Source organism: Diplotaxodon limnothrissa, linkage group LG17, assembly GCF_057381915.1.
Source record: "Diplotaxodon limnothrissa isolate DT_005_m linkage group LG17, D_limnothrissa_male_GT1.1, whole genome shotgun sequence".
Taxonomy (NCBI): Eukaryota; Metazoa; Chordata; class Actinopteri; order Cichliformes; family Cichlidae; genus Diplotaxodon; species Diplotaxodon limnothrissa.
The window spans coordinates 25540138-25560866 of record NC_140612.1 but is presented as its reverse complement, the minus strand read 5'-3'; the positions used below and the strand labels follow the sequence as shown (position 1 = coordinate 25560866).

Below are 20729 nucleotides of genomic sequence, written 5' to 3'. Positions count from 1 at the left end.
CCCTCCTTTTTTTTTTTTTTTTTTTTTAGGTTTGTAGTGTAGTCAGTTTATACTCTGTATTTCTCACTTTGTTTTAGCAGGTACTGAGTGATGCTGTATATACCTGTATGTATTTGTTTGAGACCAGCACATGGCATGCATTTATGGTTCCCGTCTGTTACTATTAAAAATTCCAGAGGACAAACAGGTGTGTTTTAATTATTATTATTATTATTATAATTATTTTTTTTCCTTTATAGACTAAAGACATTGGATACAATACAGTAGAGCCTCTCTTGTTCACGGGACGGCTGGCAGTGTTCAGTGCTTTTGTTTTCCGGTTTTAAAATAAGTGTTCGCACAATTGTAAAAGTTGAAAAAAAAGAAAAAAAAAAGAGAAATAATCGCTTCACTACATTTCACTTTCTTTGTATTCAGTTTCTTGGAAGAGTGCTGTTAATTTTGTTTCCATTTTTTTTTTTTTAAGCTCTAGTATTATAGCCAAGGTGTTGTCACTTAAAAAAGGAAAAAAAAGTATCTTAGGTATTGCTAACCCAGTCCTTTCTACAATGTCTACATGCACTGTCAATGCCATGTGAGGAGTCTTGATGTCAGGTTGAAGCAAAATTGCCACCATCAAATATTCCATTCATCTGAGAACATTTTATGCATTTCAGTGGCCTTTTAAGGATATTTTAGTCAAAGAATTTAAGACAAAGTCACTGCAGATGGACTGACCATCAACTTTTTTTTTTTCTTTTGTTTTGGGGTTTTTTGTTTTTTGATTTTTTCTTTTTTTTTTCTCCCATCATCTTGTAAAATAGGTGTGTGGCTTAATACATGCAAGTTGTGCTGTGACTACCAACCACTGAAGAGTTCATTAAAAATAAACTTGTACATTGTAAAGTTCCCACGTCTCTTTATTTTCCCGTGGTGTTTTTTTTTTTTTTTCCTCTCTCTCTCTCTTTTCTTCATTTTAAAGGTGTTTCAGCAGATGGGACACCCTTTTATTTACAGTGTTTCTGTTCATAAGCTACAGAGGTTGTAGCTTATAAATTTGCTCATTTGTAATTGTCTGTTTTTGTCACTCTTAACAAAATGAGTACTTTATGGTTTCAATTGCCTGGTTTTTAGCCAACGGTGGGACTGGTAAACTGTGTGCCGAATTGAAATGTACGCCTCATATTTGGTTCAATTTACTGCATTCTTAAGCCAGTGGTCTCAGAATACAGATATGCAAAAGTGCATACAAAACATTGTCGTCAGAAGTCTGCTGAGGCCAGGCTATTGGCATGCTTGATCCGATTGTTCCTGGTGGAAATCTGACTGGACAGGGGTACCAAGATGAACTGCTCCGATCTCCAGGACAGTAGCTGTTCATGCACTGCCTGAGTACTGCAGGCCTTTCTGGACCAGGAGTCTGTACAAATACTTCCTTAGCCAGCATTTAGTCTTGATAGGTTTCCATTATAGCATGTTCCAAAAATTATACCCCTTTTTGCAGTTTCTATACTTCGCAGCACCATGCAGTAAACCAGATCGAACCCTTTTGCAGGCCAGTTTTAGCACAAAAGAAAAAATACTAATTTTACTAATGTAAACAAAATTTGCCCAAGACAGAAATTGTCCATGTTATTTGCTGATGTTTGTGTGGCAGGACACATCTTTATCTACAAAACTCATGGTTTATTTAAAGTAAAAAAACAAAACAAAACAAAAAAAAAAAACATTGAATTTGATTCATGCATTCATTCTTTAATCTGAGGCAAAATCATTGCAGTCTTTAAATCCTGCCATTTAGTATGCATACATTATTTAATAGCTTATTTTTTTATATACCCCTTATTCCTCCTGCCTTTCCAGGCTAGATTGAACCTCTTGAGGTTCTGTTACTACCAGTAGATGGTGCTCAAGTTTGCAGACTATCATGTGAACTATGTACCATTTAATTATTCCAAGGCAGTCTGAGCCACTCAGTTCCAGTTCTGATCAGTCTTTCTTTATATTTTGCTTCAAAGATGTAAACGTACACAGCTCACACACTCGTGACATGTAGCTCGTGTTGTGCTCAGTTTCCTTCCTGAGCTTAAAATCCCTGCAGTAGTATTCACACTCCTCAGCCTACACTGCTTCGCTGCTTTTAATGGAAACCCAGAGGATGATACTGGGTTCTGAATAAAGTGAAGAATCAGAAAACACGCATGCACATTAAGTAACTGACCTTCCACTACATACCACTGACATTTTTTGTAAAGACCATGTGAGGAAACACCTTTGCAGCAAGCCTTTTCCCTGTTTCGTCAGTAGCTGTCTGCGTCTGTGATGATTTCCAATCCTTAGATAAAGCTTTGCGATTAAGCTGTGGTATATGTTGTAATTGCCTAAAGTCATGCAAAAGTGTCTTGCTGTTCTATTTTCCATTGCCTCAGCATGTGGTTAAGAAGTGTGGTCTGCATCTTGACTGTGATATGGACATGCTTCCTCGAGCGTCTCGAGCAAAATGTCTTCATGAGGATTTTGACAGATGATTGGAAAAGAAGATTCCTGGCCTTGAGTGTGACTCCATGTAGTTATAGGGAAAAAATGGTTTGAATTAATGCTCCCTGTCTTTGATGTTTGTTTCAAACTGGAAGAAAACACCAGGACTCAGTGTATACAGGCAAGAGTTTAACCTGGAGTTATAGGAAATTTTAGACTTCGTGTGTGTTGGTGGGATGCTTTAGGAACCATGATTATCATCACTAAAACTGGGTAATTTGTAAGATGGTTTAATTGAATTCAAAAATACTTTAACCAATGTACTTCAGATTTTTAGCCTAATTAGAGTTCATCATCTGGTGACTAAATGTAGAAAATTAAATGATAATCTGTCCAATAATTACTGAGATGTTTTGGGCCAATCATCAGGGTCAATAATGGGACCATGCAAAGTGGCAATCTTCCAGGCTGGAGTACCACAACTTGCAGTTCCCCCACTGGCCACTTGGGGTGCGCTCCCCCAAAAGTCATTGACTCTAGTGATGGGATTTCCGGCTCTTTTTAGAGAACCGGCTCTTTCGGTTCGGCTCACTAAAAAGCGCTCTTTCAGCTCTGAACCGACTCTTCAGGTTGTTTTGTTGCTTTAATTAATTTATTATTAACAATAATATAAAATTATGCACAAAAGGAATTACTAATGTAAAAAAAGTGGTTTTATTTATAAATGTTTATACATAAATATATGCGGTGGCCCCTAGAGACAAGACACGTACAAACTCCAAAACACATTTCTAGCATGAACTGAACTTCCAAAACAGAGCTACCTAGATCACCTAAATTACACAATTGAAAGCATGAAAGCATATGTGTATTGTTTGTGTATTTATACACAAGCATTAAAATGTAGTCAAATAATTTTTTTAAAAAAAGTTCATTTACCTGTTATTACCACATACCAAATCCAGTCGTTGGTACTTGCTGGCTTGTGTAGCCACTAGGTAACAAAAGCTCAACACTGCGCCTAGCATCCTGGAGCACTTCTGTTGTCTTTTGTACGTGTTTTGAGTTTTTACGTGTTTTGGAGTTTGTACGTGCTTCAGAGTTTGTACGTGATTTGAAGTTTGTATGTGCTTTGTCTGTAGGGGCCACCGTAAATATACTTTTATTTACTCCACATAAAATGTAATAAATAAATCATATAATACAAAAATTAACTATTCACATTTCAACTTTTAACTATTTAAATTTTCAGCTTTTTCCTTTTACAAATTTAAAGTGAAACAACACACAACACTACAAACCACAACACAATTAAATATAAATTATAATATGAAAACAAAAAGAACATGCATATCAAATCACTTTTATTGTCACATCACATGTGCAGGTACATTGGTACAGTACATATGAGTGAAATTCTTGTGTGCGAGCTTCACAAGCAACAGAGTTGTGCAAAATACAATAACGTAAACAAGCAGAATACAAGAATGGCTACATCTGAAACTAATATATGTACAATATACAATAGTATATGCATTTCTGGATGTGTATACTAAATATTTTTCTGTGTGTGTGTGTGTGTGTGTGTGTGTGTGTGTGTATACACATATTTTTCAAATTAAATAGAGTAAACAATAAAATAAAATATATAAAAATATGCAGAGTTGAGATATTCTCTGTCATATGGGCCTGTATGAATAAACTTTCTGAATCCTTTATCATCTGCAACTGAAAATAGTTGTGGATGATTACTATACCTTTCTAATGTGACGTTGTTGTCCCTGGCTCTTTCTCTCTCTCTCTCTCCCTCCTGCTCTGTTCCTGTGCTACTGAGTGTAACTACCGCCCCTCCCCCCTCTTCCCAGCGTAAAGCACAAGGCTCGCATGCGGAGTGAAGCGGGAAAAAAGTGCGAGAGAGAGGTTGAGAGAAAGAAAAGGAAAAAAAAACACTGCTCGCGATAAGGAGCTGGCTCTAAGAGCCATTTCGTTCGCGACCGACCCATCACTAATTGACTCAAGGTTGAGTCAGTAAGATTTTAAGGTTATTTAATAGAAAAACCCACCGATTAGTGTCTACTTACATCTTTCAACAGCTTGATGAATTCTGCTATCATCTATCACAGCGGTCCCCAATCCCCGGGCCTCGGACCGGTACCAGTCCGTGAGTCGTTTGGTACCGGGCCGCGAGAGTTGAGGCTCAGGTGTGAAATGTATGGTTTTCAGGGTTCTTATCGGTTTTCAGCGTTATTTTGTTATCGTTTTTATCGTTAACTCTGTTTTCCTGGGTCTTTTCACGTGAGTTATGAATAAATCTTCTTTTTTTCGGTACCGGTACTAGTTTTATTTTGTTGTATTTATCCGTGACACCTTAAAGGCCGGTCCGTGAAAATATTTTCGGGCATAAACCGGTCCGTGACGCAAAAAAGTTTGGGGACCGCTGATCTATCATCTAAAAAAGGTCCCCTCTACCAAGTAAGCAAAAATGTGACAGAAGAAAGACAGAAAGAAACAACAAACATCTGGATAAAACGTCATCGTCTTCCTATTCACCTCAAGTCTGAACTGAAGTCAGGGTTCTGAGCTATGAAAACGTGTATAAAAGTACTTTTTAAAATTCATCATACTATCGTTTTATTCTCTTTAAAAAAAGTTTAAAGAGCTTAGGCTAGCAGCAGCTAATATTTAGCTGCTAGCTAGTTCAGGATATTCTCAACCACTTGTTTTCTATTGGACAGAAACAAACACTGACTCATCAACCCGTATCAGAGAGCGGAGTGACTTATTACATATGAACGCCAGGTACCGTTGTTTGTCATACAGTGGCTACTGTATCTAGAATTATAAGAAAACAGAATTCCGTTTTCAGCTACTGACATCTAGTGGTGAGATTTTCAGAATCAGAAAGGGTTTTATTGCCAAATGTTGAGCGGGTTTACAACATTAGGAAATTGCTGCGGTAACTACAAGCTGTAACTGCTACAAATTATGTTGTTATGTTGTTTTTAATTTTCCTCTTTATGATAACCATGTAGGAGTAAATGCCTATGTAACTCAACTGTTTTATATTTTATTAAGACTTAAAGTCAAAAATGTATGTTTCTGAAAAAGATGCTTTTTCAAGTCACTGAACTGAACTGGACTTCTCAATTGTGTTTGTGTTGGTGACTAATGTTAAAACTCCATAAAGCGCAAGAAATCTCAGCAGACCTAAATGGTCACGTCATGTCATCTCCACCATGACGTGACTTGCTCTGCTTTTCAAGGTTAGGAACCATCCACAACGATGGTTAAGTGAGATGCTCTCACTCATTTTTGTTACTATGATGGTCTAATCTCCCTGTATTTTCCCAACTCCATCGTTACAGTGCCTCAAACAAACCTCCTCCCAGTTTTAATTTTAAACTCCCAAGCATAATCTTAGGTTCTGAGAGATGAGCAAAACCCTCGGCTCACTCTGTGGACAAACAGCAGGGTTTTGCTAGATGACAAACGATGACTAATCGAGGTGCACGGGTGACGTGACAGCTCAAGTCTGCCACACAAACAAAGATGAACACGATCAGTTAAGAAAAATTGGATTCAAGGCGGGTTGGATTGCGATGGGTGAATCTCGAAAAGAGGAGAAAAAGATGTCGGCTGGATTTACAGGAAACTAAACATCCTGCTCTGTCAAGGGAACACTGAAGAACCTATAGATGAGTGTAGTTTTGACTAGATTAATCAAGAAAAAATTGGCTTTGGTAAGTCACAGATGAAGCTGAGACTGATTCTAGCTTCATTACACTTTTGTTACAGTTTGAGGATATCAGCATGGGTTCATTTTCACACAGACTAAACAATTGTCTAGTTTAGTCAGTGGAAATGTTAAGGAAAAATATTAAACTAGAGAGTGGATTGCTAAATTATTAGCTAAAGCTAGCAAGCTTGGTTAGCAAGCTGGTAGCATTAGCTAATAATCAGCTTATTTGGTTAGCAAGCTGTTAGCATTACCTAATAACAAGCTTATTTGTTATATATCATCAACCTATACAGTTATTGTAAAATATACTCCAAATATTTTTTCCGTACCAGGCTGTAAATCTGTTATTTTCATGGCGATGATTAGCATCATCGAGTGGCCATTCCAGAAGCTGCAGGTTTATTAGAATATCTTACTATTACTGGGTTGAACCACCATTTATCTCTATTACCTCCTTAATTTTTTGAGTTATAGATTTAACAAGGCGCTGGAGACATTCCCCAGAAATTCTGGAGTTGCTGTAGATTTGTCAGATGCACCTCTATCTGGTCTGTTGTGGTGAAGAGAGAGTGAAAACAAAGCGGTCGATTTACCGGTTGATCTACATTCCTACCCTCACCTGTGGCCACGAGCTCTGGGTAGTGACCAAAAGAATGATATCACAAATACAATGGGTGGAAAAAATTAATACTCTTAAAAGAGGGACTTATCATTTGGTCTTGAATAACCTGCTGTTTCTTGTTTTAAACTTCCTACTTGCTATAATTTGTGCCTTGCATTCAAACCGTTTCATTAGAGGGCCAAAATGAATGGATCAGCAAATGGATCACTGCTGCATTTCTTCGGTATCTTATAGGAAGTGTGTCACCTACTACCATCTGCTTTCCGTCCGGTTAACTTCCTTCCTGCTGTTGTAGCTCAGTGCTGAGCTCTGCTGACTCACAGTCCTGGACATGATGGAGGATTAAACTACAACAGGACTGTAACAGGAAGCTCAGCAGCATAAATCCAGGATCAACTTTGGGGAAAAAGAAAAAAGAAGTATTCTTTCCGGGTTTTACAAAAAGCTCTCCACCAAGAAACTTGAATCTATACGTCCTCACATTCTTGGCCTCATTTACCAGGCTCACATAGCCTGTATTTTATATTCAGTGATTCAGTAGTTTTATTAATATATGCCCTCCTGTATTCATTTATGTGATATTGAAGTTTGGTTTAGCTTTTGAGACATTGCAATAATCAAGCTTCAGACTCTTAGATTAGCCAAGCCTCTATTATCATCATTGTGAGGTAATGCAGCGCTGACCTTTGAGAACAGCGTTAACATTTTAAAATAATTTATCTTGAAAAACCTTTCAGCAAACAAAAATGAGATATATCCAGTTTGATAAGAATTCCATCAATTGTCTTTTTAAATACATTTCTAGAGAAAGCAGTGTCAGTTTCTGAATAACACTTCCTAATGTTTGATCATGATAAGATTGGCGCACCCTTTATGTCTACATAAAATGACGCTGTTGCTTCTGCATAGGTTGACCTCAAACATCCCTTTCCCTGGGCAGCCAAAGAGCTTTGTGCAAATAGACACCAATACAGCATATTTCAAGCTATATGACAGCAAGTGACTGATCATGAAACAAGCTCTTCTTGAACTCTTGAAGCTACAGAATGAGCTGATGCCCATATTAAAATACCCAACTTGACAGAGTTGAGTGTGTTTACAGTCTGGCTTCTCTAGCTAATTTCCCCCCTATTTTTAAAAACATACATTCTGTGCTGAGTGATTGGTGGGTGCTCTTTAGTCTGATTTAACAATTGTTTGTCCTAAAAGATACTCAATGTTAGCCCTGTTAGCATCTCTATTAATAACGAGTCACAGATGAGCCTCGCTAATCAAGTGTGCTCGCCAGTGCTAGCATGAACTTACAACTCCAGAGCGCTAGCCTACTATTCAAATATGGCAATACTCAACTTAAACACACAAACAGTATTAATTTATGTATTAATGCTACACTTTTTTGCCTTCATACATGCTTTAATTCTTCTGTTAGTTTGTTGGGAGCAGCCATGAGAAGATGAGTACACTGTGGGCATAAAGGAATGGACATGGTCATGTAGGCTGTAGTGTTTCAGTTGGTACTGAGGGGCCCAAAAGTGTGTCAAGAAAATCCCTCACGCCATTACAACAACACCGCCAGCCCAAACCGCTAATACCGGGCATGCTTTCATGTTATTTATTCCAAATTCTGACCCTTCGATCCAAATGACATAGTAGAAATCGAGACTCGCGAGACCAGACAGCGTTTTTTCAATCTTCTATTGTCCAATTTAGGTGAGCCCGTGTAATTTGTAGCCTCGTAATCCTGTTCTTAGCTGACAGGTGACCACACCTGGTGTGGTCTTTAGCTGCTGTCTGCTTCAATGTGTTGTCCTCTTCAGGTTGTAACAAGCAGTTATTTGAGTTATTGCTGCCTTCCTATAATCTTGTAGCAATCTTGCCATTCTCCTCTAACCCTTGACATCAACAAAGTATTTTTACCCAGAGCTGCTCAGTTGATTTTTCTGTCAGACCATTCTCTGTAAAACTTAGAGTTGGCTGTGTGGGGAAAATCCCAGTAGATCAGCAGTTTCTGAAATACTCCAGCCTGGCTGGTACCATCAACCTGCATTCAAAGCCCCTAAAATTACCTTTCGTCCCCATTCTGATGCTCAGTTTGAACTTCACCAGATCTTTTTGACTGCGTCTTTATACCATGTCATGATCTGATGAACAGGTGTGCCAAATAAGGAAGTGGATTCATCACAGGAACACCTGATTTGTGACTCTTTTCTTCTATGAAACAACAACACATCACAATCACCAGATTCTCATTTAAAAATCAAAAAAATATTTCCAAGGCTTTCTCTTGTGAAAATCCCCTGTTCTGTGGACTCCTGGCCCACTCGACATCTGTGTGCAAACATCTGGTAGGCTTGGGAGAAACACTTCTTGAATACTTCCTTAGATTGGACAAACAATTTCATGGGGGAGCGAGCTCGGCTTGAGTCTGCTCGCTACAGAATTACCCACCTAATAGCTCCTGACTGCAGCATTACTGTCAAATAAATGAAAATGTGTGAATGCAAGAGTGGCTATTACACACTGTTATGTATAATATATTTTTACGTGCACTGCTCATTTTACAGCCTAGCGAGCGCTGCATTTTATTCCTCTTTACCATAAATGTGTTATGGGTTACAAAATGCATGATAGGGCCACTTATTAAAGCTCTTAGAGTCTTCTTGGGTACTTTGAATACAAATTTAGTGTTCATTATATACAGAGCCTGAGCTTGGCTATTTCAGTAATGCATTACTGGAATGCTATTGGGCATTTAAGTTGCACAGCAGCGTTTGTGTTGGCATGAAAGGAAACACTTAGCAGCAGCCTTTAAGCACCCCCGTTCCTCATTCTTTTTTTTCTCCCCCTCCTCAAAAGCAGACAGAAATATGCTAAATATGCAGCAGAGTGACCCGAGTCCATAGATCAAGGTTTATTTTTAGGAGAGGCACCTCACTCCCATGCTCCACCCAGGTTTTCTCATTATCTGTACCAGGGTTAGCACATGCAGAGATAATGGCTGAATGCCTGGCCTCCCACTCACTCCTGAGACACGTGGATAGGTCACATTTTTTGCTCTTTATGGCAGAAAAACACCAAACTAATAACATGTAAGCCAATCTATTTCAGATATGTACATTTGAGTATCCATGGTAAACTTCCCTTAAAGTCAGTGCACCCTTGTGAGCAAGCTGGCCGCACACAAATCAAACACCAATAGGCTCATATCCTTCAGCACAGGTGAGTTATGGGGCTATTAACATAGCATGAAATTAGGTTCCTGACAGTAAGCACCTATAGCAGCTTTAAATCACTGCACGCAGAGAAACCTGTGCTTGTACAGTTGGGTAATGGCATGAACGTGGCTGGAATATCACTGGAATGCAATGCAGGGTAATGAAAACGGAGCTTTGCAACAGTCAACAGTTTGCTGCAAGGACTCGCATGATGTTGTATTAATTATACTTCCTCTAACTTCGGCTCATTATGCAGGAGAACTCCAGAACAGGTTTGAAATGATAATGTCTTTGGGACTTGTTTTTAGAAACAAAGTTATACATAGACTCGACTGAAAGCTGCAAAACCTGCTGTATTTTAATGAGCTGGTAGCTGTTGTGCGGCTTCCCATCATATTAACTCCTTGTTTTGAGTTTGTGCTTGAGCTTGAAAACAGTTTTGTCATTTGCTGACTCCCTCATAAAACTGTCACTGTGCTTCTTGTCCTCGAAGAGAGCTTCTCTGGCATTTTCTTTGTGCACTAATAGTAGAAGTAAACTGGATTTGTGAAGCATCTTTCTTGAAAGCAATGATCAGACCTCAGGATGTTTCATAAAGAAGTCCCAAGGCCTGTTTCTGTGAAGTCAGGCAGCCGTGGCTCAGGAGACAGCGTAGGTCATCCACTAATGGGAAGATCGGTGGCTTTGATTCCCAGCTCCTTCAGTATGTGTCCTAAAGTGTCATCGGGCAAGACAGTGAACACCAACAATATGTGAATATGTTACCTCACAGCAAGAAGGTCCTGAGTTCAATTCCAACATCAGGCCGGGGTCTTTCTGTGTGGAGTTTGCATGTTCTCCCCTTGTTTGCGTGGGTTCTCCCCGGTTACTCCGGCTTCCTCCCACCGTCCAAAGACTTGCAGTTTGTGGGGATAGGTTAATTGGAAACACTAGATTGTCCATAGGTGTGAATGGGGGAGTGAATGTGAGTGTGAATGGTTGTCTTTGTCTATGTGTTAGCCCTGCGACAGACTGGCAACCTGTCCAGGGAGTACCCCACCTCTCACCCTAAGACAGCTGGGATAGGCTCTAGCCCCCCCACGACCCTGAAAAGGATAAGCGGAAGCGAATGGATGGATTTTAATTGCTTTTTCACGTAAACACAGAGATAAAGTCATCATAGCAACACAGACTGATGTGTCACAGCTCATTGCGGCAATTTAAGTAACTGTAATTATGTTATTTCCAATGAATAATGGACTGGTGCTTATATAGTGCCTTTCTACTCTATTTGATCTCTCATAGCACTTTCTTACTGCAAGCCTTATTCACCCATTTGTGTTGTTTTGTTTGTTTTTCTACTACAACATTCATACACGCACTAATGCATTTGGGACAACATGCAGACCAGAGGAGCTGGGGATCAAACCACTGACCTTCTGATTAGGAAGCAACCTGCTCCACAGCCACAGCCACTCTACAATACAGACCCAGTTCAGCTTACTCACCTGAAACCAATCTTTACTCTTTGGGACTCATCTTGTTTTTTGTTTGAAACGGCTGTAATCGCATAAAAATATCCGCATCATTTACAAAAAGTGACAAACACAAATGAAGATTGCTTGTGGCTTACCTTTTCTCTCAGGTTACAAACATCTGCATTTTGCTATCTTAGAAATATTGTCCACGTATCAGGAAATTATCAGAGGGAATGGAAAACCAGCGAGCTGTCAGTAATATCATCCGCAGGACTTTTTTATGCTGTGACTGTGGATTTTTTTATTGGTCGAGCAACTACAAGATGAATATTGTCTTATTGATTTTACCCTGCCTCTAAGGGGTGTATAATCACAAACCTGTCACCTCACAAGCCCAGTTCTCGGGAGAAAAGGGAAAACAAGATGCTGCTCTCACTTGGAATGTAAGTTCAGAAGAAAATTTGAGACTCTGAGACATACTCACTTTAGTATTTAGATGAAAATCTGCTGAAGCCACATATGCAGTGTGTAACTGAAATCTTGCTCTCTTTTTTTGTAAACTAAGCTGAAATTGAATTTCTTGAGTTAGTTTGTGATGTTTAAGAAATTGCAAACAATCCTGAGACTTATTTGGGCCCAGAAATCATCAACGCAGTTTTTATGATCATAAAAAGTGTAGTTAATTTGGACACTGCATCAAAACAACTCCCTAAATACACTCACCGGCCACTTTATTAGGTGCGTGTTGCCGTTACCTTTTTTCTTTTCTTTTTTTGCCTTAATTCGTTATGGAATCGATTCAACAAAACTGAGGAAGCATTCCTCAGAGATTGTTGATGGGAAAATCCTATGAAAACAGCTGCTTCTGAAATACTCAGACCAACAACAACGTGCTGCATTCAAAGTCAGCGAAATCATCTTTCTTCCCCACTCTGATGCTCGGTTTGAATTTCAGCATGTCATCGTGACCATGTGTACAGGTCTAAATGCATAGAGCTGCAGTTATGTGATTGGCTGAGTAGATATTTCTGTTAGCAAGCAGTTGAACAGTTTGTACCTAACAAAGTGGCCGTGTAAGTGCCTGAAGGCTTTTCGCTATGCTGAGGTGAAAGAATTCCTTCTAGAAGGACTGTTCCTGTCTAAGAAACACACTGAAAGTGTTCACACTAACATTTCGTTATGCCTTGTTCTCCCAAGACAAATCCCCTTAAGGCACTGTCAAATGAAACAGAACATCTTTTCACCAAATCTAAACAGAAAGGAGATGATATCCCTGTTTAAAGGCTCTTTCTGAGATCTCAGATTGAAATTTTTTGCTCTTTTTTAATGTAATGGAGGTTTATTATTGTTATCAAACATGTGTTCTGTCTGTTGAACGCATGATTCAGTACTTTGAGGACTCGGATATTTCAGAGCAACAACTGAGTACAGATATAATTGCATGTCGATTTTTAAAGTGGAGTTTCCCGCTGTCGACGAAGTTTCAACTTTGAGTAGCGCACATTTTTTGTAAACTGTCAAGTCATAACAAAAATAAGATGAAATGAACTGCTCAGTCATCGAAAGTTGCCCTCACCCTACCCAGGGATCAAGTTTCCCTGAAAGCAGGTTTTTCATCTGATCAGAGCTGGTTGGGTGAGTTATCGGGTGCCTAAGGGACTCTGTGGGACCTGCGTGAGAGAAGTTGTTGAGAAATGCCCTTGTGCCGAAGTGTTGCACTGTGACTGTGCAAATATCAAAGGGCCACTGAAGACGTGAAATCAGCGACACTGTTGCTGTTGACACAAGTCAGAGCTGCAGAGGTGTACAGGGACTTTAACAATCACATTTTCAAAGTCTCAAACTTCCACTCAACTCTCAAAGCAAAATACAAAGTTTTCAGTGAATTACAGAAAGCTCTTAAAGCAAGGAGTGGATGGATTTTCAAGGACAGGTCTGGACCCACCAGAGGGTCCAATTTGACCAACTGATGGCTAAAAAAAGTATGAAAACAGCAATGAAATTGTAAAAAATGAATTTTGATTGCTGAGTGGTGATGCAAAGCCAGCATAACTACACAGGGGTGAACAGAATTCTAGACCTAGAGACAGTGTTCAGATCATAAAGAAGTAAAATACGAATGTTTATTACAAAAGAAACTGTACATGTGAAGAGTTGTTGCTTTTGCACTGTTAAATATGCATGCACATGTTATGACAGCAGACCTTGCCCTTATTCTTGCGAAGCAGTTAATCATGCTTTTGTAACTGGGTGGCTCATCAAAGGGGAAAATGCTTCTTCTTTACACTTTTTCTTCTTACGGCAAGGTAATAAAAAGGCCCCAAAGCTAATCTAAAGAGCATAAATGCAGATCTTATACAAATGAAAATGTTTATCAAATTTCTATTCGACAATGGAACCGATCCTTTCCTTTCTTTACACTTATTAAAGAAAGGTAAGGAGGGCTTTGCAGTCATTTTACTGGTCTTGGCTAGTTTTTTGTAAAATAGATAGATAAATACTTTTCAAAATTATAGAAAATTATTGTCATATTCACAGTGAAGAAATATGTTCCCCTGTGCAATGACAACAAATGGCAAACAGAAAATATATATGTATCCACATACAAAATTAGATAAATTAGATAAATAAACCAGCTAATGATTTAAAAACAACAGAAACAATTGTAAAAAAAAAAAATAATAATATTAATAATAATAATATGATAATTAAAACTGAAAAAAGATATAAATATATACAAGCAGAATAAAAGAATCTGAGCTGCTTGAAACTTTGTACACTTTACACAACTTACATATAAGGAAGCATGAAAATACAGAAATGTTATGATAAAAATAATTAACTATATTAACCTTTATCTTTATGGAAATATCGCCGATAAGTATTGTAAAAGCTTTAACAAATGACCTTAAACCCGAAAGCACCTGTGGGAACAGTAAAGAGTTATTACACAGCGCCCCTCCTCTGCTTCGGCTTTAGTCGGAAGTGTTCGCCCACTTTCGGGATTCAAGCCGGTGTTTTCAGAGGGGCAGAGCGAGCGCCGCGGGTCCCAGCTCCGCAGACTACAGCAGTTCGGGCACACCTGGTTGGACCGTGAAGAGCAGTTCAGCGACCGAGACAGCTCCACTCAGGTGGGTTTCTACCTGAATTTATACCTTTGTTGTTCTCTCGTCAACTTCTCCACACTCTGACTTTCTTCTTTCGGGCGGAAAGTTACCTTAGAGATAAACGGACTTTGTAAACTTTCTTTTTAAACAAAACCCGTCCTGCACGCTGAGTATCGCGAGGTGGAGGTGAAAACACCTCCATAATGAACAGCTAAGTTTACTTGTCCTGACTTTTTATTTTCATTCTACCTTTCAGCAGCTCCCGAGTTAATCACTTGAGGAATGTGGTGCAACTAGGACAGCGACCGAGAGCTGAAAATTCATATCAACTTCAACTTTTAAGTTACTTTTTTTCCCCTCCCTTCGACTTTGAACTTATCAGAAAAAAGGGATCATGGCCACAGGCGGATTCAAGTCAAGCGCCGCGACGGACTTTTTGGAGGAGTGGAAGGCAAAACGGGAGAAAATGAGAGCCAAAATGCTGGGGGACATTGCCGCAGCCACTGGTACTCCCTTGGGTGCCAGTAATACAAACAGCAGCCGTAACGCCGTTCCTCCTCCATCTCCTCCTCCTCTTCCTTCGGCCACCGAGTTCACCAACAACGGCAACCCGGACCGAAGCTCCTCCGCTGGGAACTGCCACCCCTCCTCCTACGCGGTTGCTCGGTCCTCCTCTGGCACTTCTCTAAAGAGGCCCGAGGAGGAAATGCACCACCCCGTGACACCCTCAGCCACGCCGGGAAGCAACCTGAAGAAGGCCCTGCCTCAGCCGGAGAAGACTCAGGACTCTACTCCCATGGCTTGCAACGACAGTGACAAGGAAAGCCCGTCACCCAGCAGCAAGGGCAAGGAGAAGAAGAGCACCGGGCCCAGCGCCAGGAAGGGGAAAGGACAGATCGAGAAGAGGAAGTTAAGGGAAAAGAGGAGATCCACAGGTGTCGTGAACATACCATCCAATGAGGTGAGTCGGGGGAAAAAGAGGGCAGCGATTCACCTTAGCATCAGAATGGGTATAATTTGGAGGCCCATTTTGGGATTGGTCATGTTTTTTCTCTATTGGGAATAAAAGTATTCCCAAAAAAGTATTAGTGAAAGTTAGCCTCTTGTATGTGGAAATAGGTGGATGCTTAATGCTTGTGCATTTTTATTTTTTGTAAGGAAATAGTGGCTTCTGTGTGTTGCACTTGAACACCACTTGCCTTCCTACACTCCAAATTCCTCCCATACATGTGTCTGGTTTAATCGAGCCTCTGCTGGAGAGAAATGAAAGCAGTTCTCAGATGGTGGGAGAGGGTGGAGGTGTACAGTATGTGTGCTGCACATTCATTGTTATTGGATTTAAATCATCTCGCACTCCTGGCCGATTCCTGTGGTTCAGACACATGCAGGAACTCTGATATGAAGCTTGGCCAACACTGAAAAAACACTCAAATTACACAGAAATTCTCGGAATAGATGCCCACCCTTTTGTTTTTTGTTGGTTTCTTTTTTGGTAAGGGGATGGTATTCTGACCACCTTTCATTCTCCTATTTGATAGCCACCCAGAACAATATGCCCCTGGGGCAGCACAACTTGGAGTTTGACCAGCCTGTCAGTTGGAGCCTCACATCCTGTTATTAGGTGCTCAGCAGTGCCGAGCAAAGCTGTTTGAAAACTGGTCACAAGCCAGGCTGTAATGCTGGGCTTCAGCACTCTGGGCTGCGCCAGATATGCTAGATCGAGCCCATAGGCAGCTCATTATGTAGTAAAGTGGGCGAACCGTCTATTATTGGGGGAGGTAGGAGGTGATCTGATGAGGTGGTGAGCTGATTTGTGTGAGTGGGGAAGAGGGAGAAAGAAGTGGAAGTGCTGTGGTCTGAGAAAGTTTGTAGAACTTCCTGAGGCAGGTCCTTATCCCGAAAAGTATAGTGAGTATGAGTATAAAAGATGGACGTACCTGCTGGTTTTGAATTCAGCTTTAAGTGTCCAATGAAAGAAACTGCAGGTTTTCTGTGCACTAGACTTGGGTGCTATGGTGATGCTGATGTTCTTGCAGTCCAACACTGTGCCCAGTGTGCTTGTAAACTATTTACATAACCTAATTCCTGTTAATGTTTTTTTTTAATTGTTATTTAAAAGTTAATTATGAACAGCTGAAGGCAGATCACTACATTTGTTAAATAAAATGACAAATACTATGCAGGTTTAAAAAAAGGTTCATTGCTGAAAGCATTTGTATTCATCTGACTCCACAACTCTGATTGGTAGGTTGTGATCATCATACTTTGTCAAGCGTCGTCACCTGGAGTTGGATAACAGTGATTAAACTGGTCCGCTTATCTTCCGTTAGCGGTGATCAAATGGAGACCTAAAGCCCAGGTGACTGCAGGCAGCCAAAGATCAATCTTTGACTTTTGTCTTCAGCTGCTGAAGTACCTCTGCTGGTAAATATAATGTGACAGATTTCCTGAATGGGAAGCCAAACTTTTCCTCAAGTCGGGCAATCAGAAACCTGCGTAACATGAGATTAATGCACGTGTTTCGCGTTATAGTTATGCCGGTGATTTCGAAGGAGCATCCCCGGGGACATTTTGACACGTGTCTGATGCTTTCGCAAACCCGTGCCAGTTATTCAGAAGGTCAGCAGGGTCAGACGGTTACCAGCTTAGACGATCGTATCTGTTTGGCAGCTATGTCAGTTATGTAAATGCATTTGTTGCAGTTAAAGAAAAGCGCTCGTGCACAGATCAGAGGACGCCATGATTCTTTGTACTTTGAGGCTTTTTTGTTTATTTCTGGGTACAGTGCTCTCATCTGCCTTCATGTATTTATCACATTTCAGTCATACTGCACGGAGCAGCTCGTCTTAAGGAAGTGCAATCAAACCAGATGATTACCGCGCCTGAGTTCAGTGAACCATTCCCAATCTCATCTGTTTTAGTGGGCTGAACCGAGCACGATGAAGCATAAACGCTCATTACTGAACTGGACTTTGGTTTGAGCACACTTGCCTGGTTTGAGTTCACCATTAAAGGGTGTACTCCTATAATCAACCTCCAGCATCTTAAATTTGTCTTGAGTATTTTCAGACTTCCTAAAGTTGCAGTTTGAAGTCATTTCCTGCACTGCCTCTGGTGCAGTAACCCCTTCAGGAAAAAGTAAAGATTTTCAATTACTGTATACCTCATTAACTCAAATATAACACTCAGATTCTACAAAAAATATAAAATTAAAGTTTTTTGATGTTGTATTGTTCTGTTTATTGATGAATTAGTGACGCTAGCTCCTACTTTTTTATCTGTATTGAAAAAAAAAAGTAGTGCTTTTGTTGTTTTAGTTTAATATTCTTCTTAATATTCTAAGTTTTTTGGCATTGTGTCACCATTTAAAAGTAATGTTTACCCAACTGTAAGTTTTATAATCCAGCTTTAATTATGGAAGCTTTATCTCATGGTTTGAGATCCTGTGAGCTTTGCACACAGATGGAAACACAAAAATCCAGAAACCGGTTGCCCGGCAGATGGACTCCTTTTGTGAAAAGTTTTCTCTTTTCTCCTCCTGTTGGATTGGGGGGGGGGGGGGGGGGGGGGACACACCAAACTATGCAAATGAAGACTTGCTCACACAAGCTGCCTTTGTGATGTGAATATTAGTGGACAGGTGTGAATAGAGATGCCTGGGATTATCTCCCCGCTCGTTCTGTGCAGCATAATAGCTGCTGAGCGGGATTTCATAGCATCCTGGGAACCCAATCTTCTGCCTGTTGAGGCCATAATGGCCCGATAAAAGCTCCCAGCTCTGCATTGCATCAGTCAGTACCTCGTCCAGCGAGCCGGGACGGTGTCTCCTTTCTCTCACCCTGCTCACTCCTGCGGGTCCGAGGGCATTGTTGCCGATGCTGACCTTTGACCTGCACAGCACATTGTATGTGTCTGAGGAATGCGAAAACAAGAGTTTAGATTCAGTGAGTTCTCTCATCTTAAAATGTTTTGGGTTGTGATGTAAGCACGTTTCCCATCAGGTCACGCTGCCTGCAGTCTTGTGGTGATGAGTCATGTCGCTCATTGTGCCGTTGCTTTTTTTAAAAAAATGCATGACCTCTGAGAGTTATGAGGTTGTGGTCTGCCGCTCCAGCCAGTGAACTTTGTGTTTCATGTACATGACTGAGTCTGCTCCACAAACACTGCTGGGGAGCGTGGAGCTATCCGGCCCCTCGCAGCTATTTGTCTGCAGCGTCATTGAAAAGGAGGTCAACAGGTTTAAGGTGCAATGCTGGACCGAGTGCTCACGCAGTTAACACTCTGGCGATGGGATGATACAGGAGACAAGAGGGCTCCCTGTTTAACTTAGTTATTTGTGACACCACAGAGTTGTTAATACACTTTAGGCTTCGTACAAACTCATGTTAACCTGTTAACACATGAACCAGACATGACTAATTAAAATTAAACTAAACTAGGTTGTAGGAAAAATGTGTTTTCAACTGAAAATGGCTCAAAAGAACCAATTACAATGATATTATGCACTTGCAACTAGTCTTTCGATTTAATCCTAGTCAGTTTGGCCAAATTCACCTGTGCAACAATGATGAAATGATAAGGGAAGCATCTGCTTATTAAGATTGAGATTTCTTAACTCTTCCTTCACTGAAGCTAATAAATGCTAAACTAAAGATTTCTAAAGAAAGCAACTCTTCCAAACAAGCCATACTTGTTCCGTCTTTTTCTTGGCTGTCACGAAGATTAATGTTTTACATGCTGAGGCGCGTAGAGTCTGCGATGATGATGATTATTATTATTATTATTATTTTCTCCAGGTATTGCACAGTCTGGGTGTGACCTAGGTGTGAATTTGTGGGGACGCCCACTCCTGGGAAAGTTGTGACATCATGTTCATTCACACCTGAATGTTCCAGCTCTACAAACTGCCAAAATTTTTGCTTTTATAGAGGTGCTCACGCTTCCAGGTGATCGGTTAATTCAGGACAGTTGACTAGTAGCACCTGGTTGCTACTTAATATCTTGATTTCTATGGCAGCAGTAAGGGTGTACTTAGGTTTCCTGCACTACCAGTCAGGAGCAACTTGTGAAATGGCACCTGCAGCAAATGCAGGTTTAGCAACAGACCTGTTGTGAATATGTGGAAAAACACAGAGATATTTTGTGTTTGCATCACATGACACATTACTGAGAACTAAAAATGGTGCAGACAAAAGGACACACCTCAAACTGAGCTAATCAGCACATCAGTCACAGGCATCCAGAGCTGCACAGAGTTCACGGAGAGCGAGCTGTAGTCTATTCAAACACTTCATCTGAATTCCTTCCACATGGAAATTTCACCAAAAATCCATGTGCGTGTCAGGATACACAATAAAACTGTTTCAGGATAAAGTGTATATAACTGTATATGAAGTGCAGTGTGGTGCAACTCAAATTGGGCTCGTGCACAGTTGAGTTTTGGCATTGGTTCTTTCATCTGCTCTCACAGATACAGTCTGCACTGACATTAATCAGCAAATACCTTAAATTCAAACACCCCTGCCTTGTTTGTTCCCAAATTAGTTTCTGCTCCATTTTGTTCTTTGGTGAAGTTCATTGAAGGGTGAAAGTTTGGAGAAGGGCCATGCTGAGGGCAGACGTTTGGTTCCTTCCAACCCAAATCCAGATGCAGAGAAAATGTTTAAAATTGGTTTCACAGAATGGATGAAGATCAGCAGATTTTTTTTTTTCTTTTAACATATTTGAGGAAAAACTGAAAATAGAGCATGTGACCTTATAAAACATTACAAGGAAAATAGGCAGTTTTTGCTCAGCACAACATCGCCATCATCACCATCACCATGGTGATCAAGCCATAATTTTTATGCTAGAAAATGACATTTAACAGATTTAAAATTTCATAAAAATCAGTTAACGGATCAAGATGAGAATTGTGACAAAATATCTATAAAGTTTCTTTCCTCTGTAGAATCAATGCATATAAAACTTTTCACTGCACGCTTCACTGCCGGACAATTTCCTTGCTCTTATTTTGAAAGTTAAAGTGACTTGGCTAGCTTTGGTCCTTATGTTTCCTTCCTTACAAGGTGGGCAGTTTACTAATGTGCCAGTCTTAAGTATTATTTAGCTGCCTCTCCAGTGAGTTGGGCA

General features: G+C 40.2%; 1 protein-coding gene across 3 annotated transcripts in view; it reads left to right on the top strand.

Moving 5' to 3' along the window:
- Positions 1 to 14556: 14556 nt before the first annotated feature.
- pawr (PRKC, apoptosis, WT1, regulator) overlaps positions 14557 to 20729 on the top strand; it is a 71045-nt gene continuing 64872 nt past the window's right edge. The window contains exons 1-2 of one of the 3 annotated variants that reach the window (XM_085376441.1): positions 14557 to 14621; positions 14857 to 15558. In XM_085376441.1, coding sequence (XP_085232567.1) covers positions 14992 to 15558 — 567 coding nt within the window. In that variant the 5' untranslated portion in view covers positions 14557 to 14621; positions 14857 to 14991. Of the gene's footprint in view, positions 14622 to 14853; positions 15559 to 20729 lie in introns of all 3 variants that reach the window. The other 2 variants (XM_085376443.1, XM_085376440.1) reach the window with 2 other exon arrangements.